This window comes from Vanessa atalanta, chromosome 20 (genome assembly GCF_905147765.1).
Source record: "Vanessa atalanta chromosome 20, ilVanAtal1.2, whole genome shotgun sequence".
Lineage (NCBI taxonomy): Eukaryota > Metazoa > Arthropoda > Insecta > Lepidoptera > Nymphalidae > Vanessa > Vanessa atalanta.
In genome coordinates, this window is record NC_061890.1 from 930,645 (window position 1) to 945,116 (window position 14,472).

Consider the following 14,472-nt stretch of genomic DNA (forward strand, 5'->3'; position numbering starts at 1 on the left):
ATACATTTTGAAGTGCACTGAGATTTAATATATTTTGTTATATCATTACCAAAATAAAACGATGTCGATTATCTGTACAGATTTTTACAGAATAAACTAATTTACAAAGGAACTGTATAAATATACTATAACCTTATAAACAGCAGATATATCTTTGTTATATTTATTATTATTGATAGAAGTTTTGTAGTATTACAAACCGAAAATAAAGCTTTCAAAGTCAATATGACATTTGCTATTGCTAGTGTCTCTTGAACTTTGAAGTTTGAAGTACTAGGTGACAGCCGACAGGTGTAAACAATTTCCCGGCAAACAATATTATATACGGTATTAAAAATAAACAAAAGTTTTAACTTAGATATCTTTAATCTATAAAAGTTTGTTCTTCATCATTGAAAAAAATTGGAAAAATGACTTGGAATAAAATAAAATGTAACCGAAGAGAACTCCAATTGGTAGGCACATTAAACGGAGGTCAAAGTTTTAGGTAAAATACGAATTTGTATGCATCTAAATGAATTAAACTTCGTGTGCTTATTTTTAATAAATACATAGTAATAATGTTCAACAATTACAGGTGGGAATATAATAAAGAAATAGACGAATGGATAGGGGTGTTCTCCAAAACAGTTTGGAAATTGCGCCAAGACGATGAACATTTACAGTACAAAGTTATTGGAACATTACTAAATAAAACTTCTAAAACGACAAAACAAAGTTGCGATGGTGAAATCTTCAAGAATTTACTAGAAAAATATTTCCGATTGAACTTTAAATTGAGTGATTATTATAAAGAGTGGTCCGAGAAAGATAGTTTGTTTCAATCAGCTTGTAAACAATTTTACGGTATAAGAATGCTTGATCAAGAGCCGGTGGAGAATCTATTTTCATTTATTTGTAGTCAGAATAATCACATCTCTAGGTAAGAAATTTATTTAAAAAAATAATTTAAAAATATGTGATTTTAATAGTGTGTACAATCCTTATATTTCCAGGATATCAACTATGGTTGAGAAAATGTGTAAACATTATGGAGACAAGATATGTGATCATGAAGGTAGAACATATTATGCTTTTCCAGATGTTGAAAAATTATCAAGTCCACAGGTAAACTTTATGTACCTAAATATTCTTTAGATAAACCTGAAAACATTTCTTTTTGTCATCAAGGAATTAAGCCTATAAATCAAATGATAACAAAGTCATAATAATATTTATTTGTATGCTTTTAAACTTTTCAATTGCCAAGTCTTCTATTGAAAAGGGCTTGATACACTGTGCACCAAACTATTTCAGTGGTACAAACCAATGCAGAATTTGACTATGTCTAGATGGTTTGACCTTTAAAATAATGTCTGAAATTGTTTACTAAGTGTTTAATAAAAATGTAATAATGTTTTAGATTGAAGCGGAATTAAGAGATTTAGGTTTTGGCTATAGAGCTAAGTTCATTCAAAAATCAGCATCACAGATAGTAGAGTGGGGAGGCGAACAGTGGTTTAAGAGTTTACAAGAAATGAAATATAAAGATGCTAGGCTGGAACTGATGAAACTCTGCGGGATAGGACCAAAGGTATGAATAAATAAATACTTAAAGGCCGATTTATTACTAAACTAGCTACCCATCCTAGCTTTATATGGATACAGTATCTGTGTGATCAAAGGTGTCATCCATTCTTTTTTTTCAGCTAGGAAACCTGAAATTCTAGGCTTTTCTCTACTATAACATGCATTTATTATACATATAAACCTTCTTATTGACAAAATCCTCATTGAAGTATTAAGGCATTCGAGGCATGAAGCATATTTGTGTTATACTATATAGAGAAATGATAATTTCTACAAATTAAATTACTAATGATTCATTTGATTGGCTGTTGGCATTTGTTTTATTCTCACTATACAGTTACTGTCTTGTTTAACTTGTAATAACACTATATAGTATTCATTGTAACAGTCCTCAGGTATAGACAGTAATCAAAATAATATCTATAAATATATATATTTATTCCTAAAAGTATTATGTGGGGAAAGTATTGGTCAGAGGCTAAGTATGTTTCTCTGGATGTCCATCTTAAATTGTTAAATACAAATTATGATGTAAAAAGCTATAAATGTCACATGTAATATGTAATATGTGAGTGTTCAGAGCCGAATAAATAAATATTTTAGACTAAGTGATTTTTGTGTTAGCATTTTGAATTCTCTCTCTTATTATGAAGTCTCATCAATATCTGAAACTTATTTATATAACTATACTAAATGTATGTCTGTCTTGCTATAACAGCTAAACCATTGTACCAATTTTGATAAAATTTGATATGAAGAAGACTTGAATTTCAAGGACAGGGCAGAAAGGACATAAGTCACTTTTTCTTAATTCAATCAGTTAAGTTGTGATTGATTTCTTGTATTTGCAAATTTAAATTGAATATGTATGAGTGGGGTATGTAGACCACATACAATAGTCTAATTTATTTTTTACCAGGCCCAGTGGTTAGAATGTGTGCTTCTTAAACATTGACTGTGGGTCCAAACCCAGGCAAGCACCACTGAATTTTCATGTGCTTAATTTGTATTTATAATTCATCTCGTGCGTGAAGGAAAACATTGTGAACTTGCATGTGTTTAATTTCAACGAAATTCTGCCACATGTGTATCCACCAACCCCCTTTGCAGCAGCGTGGTGGAATATGCTCCAAAACTTCTCCTCAAAAAAAAAGGAGAGGAGGCCTTAGCCCAGCAGTGGGAAATTTACAGGCTGTTAGTGCAAAAAAATGAATACAAAATTACTCTTATTAACACAATACATTAACACATACCAACGATTATTTATAGGTGTCAGATTGTATATGTTTGATGTCTCTAAACCACCTGGAGGCGCTGCCAGTTGATACACACGTGTACCAGATAGCAGCTCAGAACTACCTGCCACACTTGAAGGGAAAGAAGAGTGTTAGCGAGAAGATGTACTCGGAAATAGGAGATCATTTCAGAATGTTGTACGGTGACATGGCGGGATGGGCTCACACTGTAAGTTGATTCATTTTACTAGTTGGTTTCTAGAAACAATTTAAAAATGGGCGTAGACTTACAGAATTATATTAAAATCAGGACTATTGCAGTGATACTTAGCATTGTTGTATTCTGGTTGAAAATGTTTGAAGGCAGTAGGCATGGGCGATATTCGATTTTTGTGACGTCGGTTGTGTAACGGATATTTGGATTAAATATCGGTGTTGGTATCCGATTTCAGATGTCGCCCTGTCTTTGTTTAACTTAACATTGTACGATATGTGGGAAAGAGATGAAACTATAGTGATATCGAAATCGGCTTAACATTCGCTTCATCTCTTTCTCACAGATGAGTTATTGTAAAGTTAAAGAGAGATAGGGCGAATATTTCATGAGTTTCATGTTATCGTACTTTGAATGCTTTGACGTACCAAAACGACATCCATACTTTTTTAGATGAAAACGGTGAAAACGGTTACTAGTCATCATCAAATCGATGATATCTGATGTTCCGACGACATCCGATTTTAGATAAGTTTCGATATATAGGAAGGCAAGTGTAATTACAGGCACACGGGACATAACATCTCTGTTCCCAAGGTTGTTGGCGTATTGGCGATGCAAGGAGTTGATAAAGATTCATTGGTCAATCCAATGGGCGGTTATGACCACTTACCATCAGGTGCTTCAGTTGCCCGTGCGTGCGATAAAAAAGAATGTGAAGCTAAATGTTGGTAGAGCTCATTTCTTGAATGTGTCATTTTAGCGCGTCAGCTTTGCTTCCTTTCGTTTGCCGGTACACTTTTTTTACCTCTTGTCTTAGTCTCCTGTAATCACGAGTTTACCAAACAAACGCGTGACCATTACAAATGCAATTCTGTTGACAACTGCAAGTTCATCGTCTCAAATATGAATGTAAAACACATAAACAAATAAAACACATCACGCGACAGAATTAACCCATTTTTTTTACTTTGTCATTTGTTTTTTTAAATATTTAAAAAAAACCTTACAGACTGTTTTCCTAACTAGTTGATCCGAGTCATGTAACTTTACCGCTCTGAAGTTGGCAATAACAGTCAATTTTACGATCCAACAACCACAGTGCATGCGCGGGGATTTATACTATGTATAGTTCTCATTATACATTGTATGTATCCATTGTCCTCACGATTTCGGCGGGTGAGCGTATGTACCAAAACAGGAACACTCTTTTCTCTATCACTGTCATAATACGATGGGACTGAAATCCCGTACGGAAAGAGCTTTATCAAGTCAGCTCCCTACTTCTTCTCATATCATGACCGTATTATGAACATATCAGGTCAGCACCGATATTCCCTTCGACCCACGATGTTGTCGGTCGGAACAATCCATTGGACGGGTTACTTCTCAGTTGAAAGAATACTTTTCCCCTGACACGTACCTAGCGCGGTCATGGCATGAGACAGTGTGGTGCCCACCACAGGCTGCCCAGCCTTAATACGTACTTTCCTAATCAGATGAGTTTTGGAGTATCTCCTGAAAATTTCTTGACAGAAGGACCCAATAGCTTGTTATCCGTACGAACCTATAACCTCGATATTTGCAACCTCTTCTTTTGTTTAATAATATTGATAGGCGCACTAATATATGGACCACCTGATGGTAAGTAGATATTCTACCGCCAAATAACAGTACACTGTATTGTTGTGTTCCGGTTAGAAGGGTGAGTGAGCCAGTGTAATCACAGGCACAAGGGACATAACATCTTAGTTCCCAAGGTTGGTGGTGCATAGGTGATGTAAGGAATGGTTAATATTTCTTACAGCGCCTTTGTCTATGGGCGGTGGTGACCACTTACCATCAATGCCATAAAAAAAAAAGTGGGCACCACAAAATATATATTGATGCCGTTAGATATATTAAGCATTCTATCTGTTTTCATCGTCCTTTGACGATCACGTTTTTAAAAGTTTTAAATGTATGTTTAGTTATATAAAAACATTTATAAAAAAATTGTCTTTTAATCTAATATATTTTTAATATTTATTTTATAGGTATTATTCTGTGCCGATCTAAAGAAATTCCAGCAAGACGAGAATTCGGTACCCACCGAAGAAAAACCTAGGAAAAGAAAGAAGAAATGATTTATACATAGAGAGAGAACTTGTAAATAAAAGTTTTGAAAATTTTCAAATAATTTATTTCTAATATCTTACACGAAAGTACGAATACAATATAAAATCGGGATACAAAACACAACCTGGAATGGTCTATACGAATCTTTTACAAAGATAATATTCAATCAATCCAATATCACAATACTAAATAATAATTTACTATATATATATATTGCACTAATACATTATAATTATTATGTTTACGGTTATAACTATGTTTATATGATAATACAATAACATACATCCACAAAATAATTTAGTTATAGTACATAGGTGAGCGACATTTTTTTTTCATTTTATAATAAAGGAAGGCACCTAATAAAGGTTATTGGTTACCAGTTAGACACTATATCAACCGTTCCTTACATTGCGCCAACGACCTTGGAAACTAAATTGTTGTCTCTGTAGTCCTATTCTGTAACAAGAAACTCGAATCGCACTGCTGGTGTATTTTACACTGGCTAACTCACACTCCAAAGTTCAAACCGGTACATACTAAGTATTGCTGTTTGGCGTTAGATTACAAGATGAGTAGGTTGACCCTTTTAAATAGTATAAGTATTAGCAAAATACCAATTCTCTCCTGTTAAATAGATATAGAAAAGTGTAAGTAATCATCCCATAAACACCATAGGTAACACCATTAATCACCACCTTTTGTTTATTTTTAATTGACAGTATGTGTGGATCAACTCTTTTAACTGAATTTTAAACAAATTCCACACAATCGATAGAACCTTATTGCACACTTAAGGTATTCTAAATTGTATGTGTTTTATTTACTTAGATTAAATATAAATATTTTTTAATTATTACACAATAATCAGTACATTATGGTTAAATTATTTTCTTAGAGATTCTATAAAACATAGTTTACAATTTGAAAAAATAAGTGTCATTGGACACTCTTTTTTATATAGCGGTATATATTATACATATACAATAAATTAACAATGTTTGCAGATAATGAAATGAAAAGAAATAAAACTGTTATTAACAATCCAATGTGAATTATAATAATAACAAAAAAAAAGCTTAATTAATAATGTTATATTAAATAAATGTATATAGTAATGGTGTATTAAACCGTATATAATAGAAATCGTAAAGATTTTTTTCTCACGTGACGATTTCACCCATTTCACCGTTAGCCGCACAAAAGTTAAAAAAAAAAATTAAAATAAATATATATTTTGTTACGATATGGTAACACAAACAGATGAGATCTTACACTATCGGTGTTGCTAGTTGTTCTTATTTTGACGGTTAATAAAACGAACGTAAAAGTGCATTCAAAAATATGATTTCATGATATTCAGTATTTACGCCATCGTCATCAAAGCCGCCGTTCTCGGCCTGAATACAAAATGATGTCGAGTACAAGCGGAGGACGAACAAGGAGCAAGGTTCAGTGGCGGGCGTAGTATACGAGCGGGCAGTGGTCGACGAGCGCCTGCAGCGCGCGGATCTCGGGCGCGAGGTCCGTGAGCGCGGCGGGCGTGGCCACGAGCGTCGGCGCGAACACCGTGCTCAGGTTGTGGGCCGACATTTTGTTTACGGCCGCGTGTTGGGCGACCCTGAAAAATATACGTTTGCGTCGAGAATTTTCTATTGCGTACATATTTTTAAGTCTATATATTTTGTGTGAATTTACTTATTGCTTTTCACTTCATGCCGCTAAGGTTTCGGCCTGAGTTATGCGCTCCTTGGGAATAAAGCGTGACGGTTGACCATGGACGTGGGTGGATATAGAGGAAGGGGACGACCAACGGATGGATGGATTGTGTGAGGGACGATATGGCTGGAATGAATGTAACTTGGGAGATGACGTCAGACAGTGAAGTATATGAAATTGGGATAAGGGCAGGAGGATGATGATTGCTCATTGCTTTTGTTTTACTTATATTTCCTGTTCGATTACAAGCTTGGCTGGAAGATAATCTCTGGTGACATAACATTTCATAAATTACGTAAACAAAAATAAAATGTACATAAACCCTTTTTTTATTTTTTGTATATAAAATATTTGAAAATACTAGACAGCTATACTTATAGCTTTAGGCAACATAGGCACTAGAAGAAGTGTAATCCATATAAAGAAAGAAAGAAGGAAAGAAAGAACACTTTTATTTGGGACCGTACAAAAATTATAAAAAAAGTTACTTCAAAATTTCAAAAAAAAAAGTTAACCAAAGAAAAAAAAGCGACTTAAATTACTATTAACATTTACACAAAAGACCATAAAAAAAAACCTATATTACAATAAACATATATGACGTGTCCCAAATAGGTGTACTATTCAGCAATTAATAGGCGTGGACACCTAATGCTGGTTTTCAATGGTACCCTCTTTGATAACTACTGACGGGCGGTGACCAAGTTATAATACGAATACTTAGATTAATATAAATATATATAGAATAGACAATAGACATTAAATATATAATATATTCATTAAATAAATCTGCACACATTAAATAGTAATTTTTCAATATAGGTATCTATTATTTTGTAAAAAAAAAACAAAACCAGTTACAAAAAACAAAAACAGTTATGCCGTCAAAGCGAAGATAACCATGGTATCTATGACGTCACCCGTGATGTTAATTACACCGGCTAACTCATCGTTTGGTGGTAGAATAATGAGCTCGCTGTTTGCTTTAGATATTATCCTTTTTTCATGTTAATAGATTTGTAAGAACATTTCTGTGTCTTCACACAAACCTGTGCAAGTGCTGCACCATATACTGCAGGCAGTTGAAGTGCGCCGGCGGCAGCGAGTCGAGCGCCTCTCGCAGCATCGTCACCTGGAGCGCTGTGGTTTTCGTCTCTAAAAACAAGTCATGTTTACAATAGCAACCGTTTTTTATATGAAATAGGTAGGCGGACCCGAAAAAAGGCCGCGCGGTGGTATGTGGTCACCTCTGGTCGGTCGTACCCTCGCCGGGTGGGAACTTAGACGATGCGTCCCCTATGTGCTGGAGTTACAATGGCTCACTCTTCGAAACAGAATATTGCTGTTTGGTGATAGAATGTGAGGAGTGTGTGATATCTACGCAGACGGTATCGCACAAAGGCCTACCACCACGTAAATATAAATAGGTACTATAGGTGAGTACTTTATGAGCACTTTGTATAAAAAATATAACACTTTTTTATATAAAGTATTTCTCTCGTGCTCCTTTACGTATTCATACTCACCTATACTACCCACTAGTAGGTAGTATAGAAAATTTAAGTTTAGAACAATTAAAATATTTTTATGTGTTTTCTAAATATCTATCTAGCTAATGTCCCGCATAAGTAAATGAATAACGGCTTGTAAATATCCCACAGCTGGGCTTAGGCTACCTCTACTTCGTGGAGAGGGTTTGGAAACTATTCCACGACGCTTCCCCAATACGGGCCGATGGAAACAAACATAATTATAAACACAACTTAAGCACAAGAAAATTCAAGTGGACTTTGTAATTGCTTCATACCCGGATTTGAACCCACATTCCTGGGTTGGGTTAAGATTCACATGTTCTAACCACTGGGGCATTTCGGCTTAAATATAAATAAATAATAGGTATAATATTAATGTACTTACGGATAGCGTTCACTAGTTTAGGATGCACCTCGTAAGTGATCAGCGGCACCGGCAGGAGTCGCAGGTAAAGCTTAAGTGTTCCGGCGATTACGTTAATATTGCTGTAGACGCTAAGATCTGTGGCTTCACCGTCTATGAAAAGAGCAAGAGTTTATATCAATTATATATAATACTAGTTGTCGGCTTCGAATTCGCCCGAGTTTTAGGGGTTGGGCGTCTAGGTCCTTCCTTGGGATTCAAACTAGCTTTATAGCAAATTTAATGAAATTTGTTTCTGTGATTTGGCCGCGAAAGCACAACAGATAAACAAATAAGAGTTACTTTCGCATATATCATATTAGTATAGATGTCAAATAACCGTGTCTGATAGATAGGTTACTGGCGTCGCTGCGATCGAGGAATACCCAGACGATGAAGATGACGACAGTCTCGTGTGCGTATCACACGTGTATTGGAACCCTAGTCCAACAATCTTATTCATACATTGTTTTATATTTCTTGTAAAATCCTTTTATTTATGGGAAATACATATATTATGTTTTTTGCATTAGCAGCCTGTAAATTTTCCCACTGCTGGGCTAAAGGCCTCCTCTCCCTTGGAGGAGAAGGTTTGGAGCATATTCCAGCACGCTGCTCCAATGCGGGTTGGCGGAATACACATGTGGCAGAATTTCGTTGAAATTAGACACATGCAGGTTTCCTCACGATGTTTTCCTTCACCGCCGAGTACGAGATGTATTATAAACACAAATTAAGCACATGAAAATTCAGTGGTGCCTGCCTAGGTTTGAACCCGAAATCAGGGCTCTAGCCCAGCGAGCCCTGATCGCCCGATGGCAGGAGGATCTGGGGTCACCCACGGCGGGCCTGGCGACAGTGGAGGCGATCCGGCCCCACTTGAGTCGCTGGGTCGAGAGGAAGAAGGGCACACTCACCTTCAGGATGACGCAGGTACTTACCGGGCACGGATGCTTCGGTAAGTACCTGCACGGGATAGCGCGGCGGGAGGTGTCACCCTCCTGCCACGAGTGTGGTGCGCCAGTCGACACGGCGCACCACACCCTGAGTGAGTGTGCTGCGTGGGGGCCCCAGAGGCACACCCTTGCGGCGACTATGGGCGGAGACCTCTCGCTGCCGAGCATCGTCAACGCAATGCTCGGTAGTGAGACGTGTTGGTCGGAGATGCGCTCCTTCTGCGAAAACGTGATGTCGCAGAAGGAAGCCGCGGAGCGGGAGCGGGAAGAGGATGCCGCTGCAGACCCGCTCCGCCGAAGACGACCGGGGAGGAGGAAGAAGCGCTACGCGCACCTTCTCCCCCCGCCTCAATAGGCGTCGCGGGGACTAGGGGGGGTCTCAGTACCCAGAGAACCCCCCCTAGGTGTTGGAGGCCCGCATAGGCGGGCCGACCGTCAGGGCGTCACGGTAGCATGCGCAAGCGATCCCGTGGCGCCCGCCGAAAGACGGAGAGGGTACCGCTGGTTTTTTAGTGGGTAAACCCGGCGTACCTGGGCGCACTCGGCGTCCAGGGCTCCGGGGAGTCCCACACCCCCCCCCACCTTCCATCACGTGGGGGAAGCGCGTAACGCGTTTTTCCAGCGAGAAAAAAAAAAAAAAAAGGTTTGAACCCGAAATCATCGGTTAAGATGCACGCGTTCAAACCACTGGGCCATCACGGCTCTTATATTATATATAGCGATAATATAAGTTTTGTATGATGTATCGATAGCAACTCCATCTGGATAGATTCAACAGTGCAGTCACTCCCTGCTATTGGATGGAATTACACTTGCTAAACATGTATGTATAACCGTAAGGAATATAGAGTTCAAATGTAACAGTTTTTTATACATAAGTATATAGTTTCATCTATTTTCAATTGAAGTTTTCTGTATTTGCAAATTTAAATTTATCAATACAAAAAACATGGCAACACTTTCACAATTATAAAATCAAGAAAAAATCTTTATGATAAATAATAAAATTGTTTCCAATGTTATATATTAGTAAAAAGGAAAAAGGTCTAAAACCTATCTAGGTCTTTGATTAGTACTTACCTTTATCAAAAGCCATTTTTAAAGCCTCAATTTCATCAGCAAATCCCGACACCCTGTATATACCCTCCGAGTCCAGGCCTCTGGTTTCTATTTCGTTGACGCACTTCCTCACCACAAAGGGTAGGGTACTGGAATGGGCATTGAGCAAGGTCGTCAGGTCGATACCGAACACGCCCCTCAGTTTTTTCAAATCAGGCACACAGTGGTTTGGTACGCGTTCGGAACATTTTGAATGAGCAATGAAGCCACAGTCTGGAATATTGATAACATTAGATTTATTTTTCAAAGACAAACCATTTTTTTAATTGCTTATGTTGAAAGAAAATATCGTAACCTTTGGGTATATGCACCATACCTCCTTATCAAAACGGTTAGGAGGTTCTAGCCTAGAAGTAGGGCACACATATAGTTACTATTAGAACTAGCCCTTTCACAAATATGTTTTGTTTTATAAAATAGCATTTATATTGAGAGAGGTACATTATTATCAAAACTACTAGGGATACGCTTCGGCCTCGCAGTCAATTTATTAATAAAGAAAATGAAATAAATTAAACGTAATTTACCCCCATAGCACTCAGGAATAATGTATCTTTGTACCAGTTTTTTTAGGATGGAATTCACATTTTATTACAATTAGGTAATTGGATACACACTGACTAACACATCAAAACATTTCCGAAACCCCGATTGACATGAAATGTATAACTTTTTCATGGCTAATTTGAAATTTGTTCTTTTATTAAATGCACGAATTTTAAGCGTACTAAGTTCGAATTGGAATTTTAATATGTATATAAAGAAATATAGTATGACAATAAGAAGAATGTAATGGAGCCATACAAGACAAATGTGTGATACAAAAGTGAAACTCAAAACAGCCGATCCCCGGAACTGAGGAAAAAGTACTAAGTATATAAAAAAAACAGATATAGAAAATAAATACAAATATTACCTTCGCATTTAACACCTTGAGCGGTGAAACCCCACAAGAAGTTAGCACACAGTTCACACCAGTTTAATCCCTTAAATGTATGAACTTTGAATGAATGATATTTTGTATATTTGTACAAAAGGGGACTATCTTCTATAGTGGGTGTTATATCAAAATTAATTTTTTGTATATCAGATTCAATTTCTATTATTTTCCCCTCTTTTTTGTTAGTGATTGGACTCGATCTGTTCGAAGCCCTGATGAATGAAATGAATGGTTAGTCAAAGAATGTTATATTTATCTTAAAGATATATTGACAGAATTTAGGAACGAAGAATATAAATATTTAATATGCTATCCTTTACAAATAAATGATGTTTAGTGTGTGATTAGTAGATCAATGATAAAGGAAAAAAAAATCAGTGATTCACTAACCACCTACTAAGCAAAGTTTATGAGTAAGGCCAGACTTATTGATAGGGTAGGTACCACCGAGTCATCATTGTTGTGTTCCACTGTAACTACAGGCACAAGGGACATAACATCTTAGTTTTCTACGATCAGGGGCACATTTGCAGTGTATGGTAAGATAAATTTCTTTGGTTTGAATGTCTATGGGCAGTGATGATGACTCACCATTAAGTGGCCCATTTAAATGTCCATCCACCTATGTTTTAACAACAATTTAGGCAAAATTTTAGAAATGTTATGTTTGAATAACTGTTGCAGTAAAGTAGAATAACTATACTCACTGATGTATTTTGGTAAGCGTGTTTATCTTCCTTCGATTGAGTGTAACATATGGGCTGTCTGTATAATTTGCCCGTGAATTAATCATTTCCATTATATGGCTAGCCTTGAGCTCCATGTGGCATGTTATTAGACCGTCTGCTACTAGGTCATATATACTATCGTATCTTTTGTCTTTAATGTAATGAGTGCCGTCGTAATATAATTTATAGTGATGTACTTTGTTATTGAACCTGAATTAAAGCATTATAATCATTAAATGTTTTATATGATTGTAAACTGACATTAACATGTCTTATTAAACAAATTACTGCATTGGAAGCTAATTTACAGCCATGGGTTTACATGCTCAATGAGGCGAAGATTTATAACACTTCCGAATTACTAACTATGGTCTGCTAACATCGAATGGAAGTATTAATACTTTTAATATATGAAAAAATAAATTGATGTGCACTTGTAATTATAGGACTTTACAATGTGATAAAAGTAGTTTGCTAAAGATAGAAAAAATCCAGTTGATATAAATCTAAAAGAACTTTAAAATAATTTCTTATGTTAACAAAAAGACCTTATAACTATTTGATGAACCAATTCAAGGTTTTAATCTTTATTCTTTAGACATTGGAATCGACTTAATAATTGACCATTGAGGCAGTTCAATATGAAATTTTTTAGTATAATTAAAAATTATTTCGCTAATCCGAGTGACATTATGGTATCAGAGTTAAGGTCATATTAAACTACGATAAACCGTTAATTAAAAAGAAGGGCAATACCTCCAAGTTAATGTGTAGAAATCATTGTACTCATTTCCTTTCCTTATCAGAAACGCACCATTGGGTTCGTCCTCTAACAACAAACTAGCTTCCTTATGCCCCATGATTCCATGGTATTCCTTTCCATAGAACAGAGGCCTATCTTGGCAGTCCTCACATGTTAAACGCTTTGGTACAGGAGCCTCTAGCTGAATACGATAAACTAAAAAAAGATTCTAGTTACTCAAAAAAGATATAAAAACAAATTGAATAATATATTTTAGTAACTAACGTTCTGGTTTCCAAATATTTTTAATATTCTCCATTTTTGTAATGGTTTATTTACGTTTTGTGCTAATCTAAAATACGGAAACGAATAACTATTAGAAAATAAATAACGAAATCGAAACGTAAACAAAACAAATGTCAAGATGACCGTAAAGATACAGATAAAATGCCTGTATCATAGTTACATAGATAATAAATTGTTGAATAGTTCAAACATTATGTGGGTAATTTTAATTTTCATTGTCATTGAATTTTTCTATTACAATAATTTTATAAGATTCGTATCAAATTTGTTAAGAAGTATTTGATATTGTTCAACATATTTTGTGGTTTGAACTTTTTAAATTGTTGTATCTTAGCTACAATATAAATACACCTACACCATGTATGTTAAATAATCAAAATCTTCACATATATTCTTACAGCTAAAGATGAGAAATTCCTGAACTCGAATTTAAAAATCTATTACTGGTTATTTTTAAATAAAAATATTCACATTTTATCGTGCATGATGACGGATGATTTATTACACACGCGTCACGATCCGTTATTATCAGTATGACAAATTATCCATGTCGCCTCACTTAATGAAGTCATTGAGGAGTCGAGGTTTGTATGCGCACGCGAGAAATGATAGTCGAGGATATATAGACAAGGCAAAAACTTAGATCCAAAGCGAATCGCTTAACATCATCGCTATATTGCCAAATTCCAATTTTGGAATTATTTGTTCGTAAAGGAGTTCCTGTTCCTAATACGAACTACTCAAATACGTTGCAGCTACAAAACCACCCCAAGTAGTTGTCAATAAGTAAATTAATTAAGGGATTGTATAGACGGATGAATTTACTGTAGACAAATACCTAAATTTGGGAATACGTATTAGATATTACAAGATAAGAAGATAGAACACTAACTT

At 35.8% G+C, this 14,472-nt stretch overlaps 2 protein-coding genes across 2 annotated transcripts; one reads left to right on the plus strand and one right to left on the minus strand.

The window, feature by feature from the left end:
• The first annotated feature begins 269 nt into the window (after nucleotides 1-269).
• LOC125071874 (N-glycosylase/DNA lyase) lies at nucleotides 270-5,189 on the plus strand. Its single transcript, XM_047682294.1, has 6 exons — nucleotides 270-487; nucleotides 578-922; nucleotides 996-1,107; nucleotides 1,403-1,573; nucleotides 2,839-3,033; nucleotides 5,055-5,189. The coding sequence occupies exons 1-6, from the start codon at nucleotides 411-413 to the stop codon at nucleotides 5,142-5,144; spliced, it is 990 nt and encodes a 329-aa protein (XP_047538250.1). The 5' UTR covers nucleotides 270-410; the 3' UTR covers nucleotides 5,145-5,189.
• Nucleotides 5,190-6,481: 1,292 nt separating this feature from the next.
• On the minus strand, nucleotides 6,482-13,695 carry LOC125071854 (N-chimaerin). The gene is made up of 8 exons (XM_047682258.1): nucleotides 13,558-13,695; nucleotides 13,287-13,488; nucleotides 12,510-12,740; nucleotides 11,779-12,014; nucleotides 10,824-11,075; nucleotides 8,770-8,901; nucleotides 7,902-8,007; nucleotides 6,482-6,754 (listed from the first exon to the last, which is right to left on the minus strand). The coding sequence occupies exons 1-8, from the start codon at nucleotides 13,589-13,591 to the stop codon at nucleotides 6,586-6,588; spliced, it is 1,362 nt and encodes a 453-aa protein (XP_047538214.1). The 5' UTR covers nucleotides 13,592-13,695; the 3' UTR covers nucleotides 6,482-6,585.
• Nucleotides 13,696-14,472: the final 777 nt, after the last annotated feature.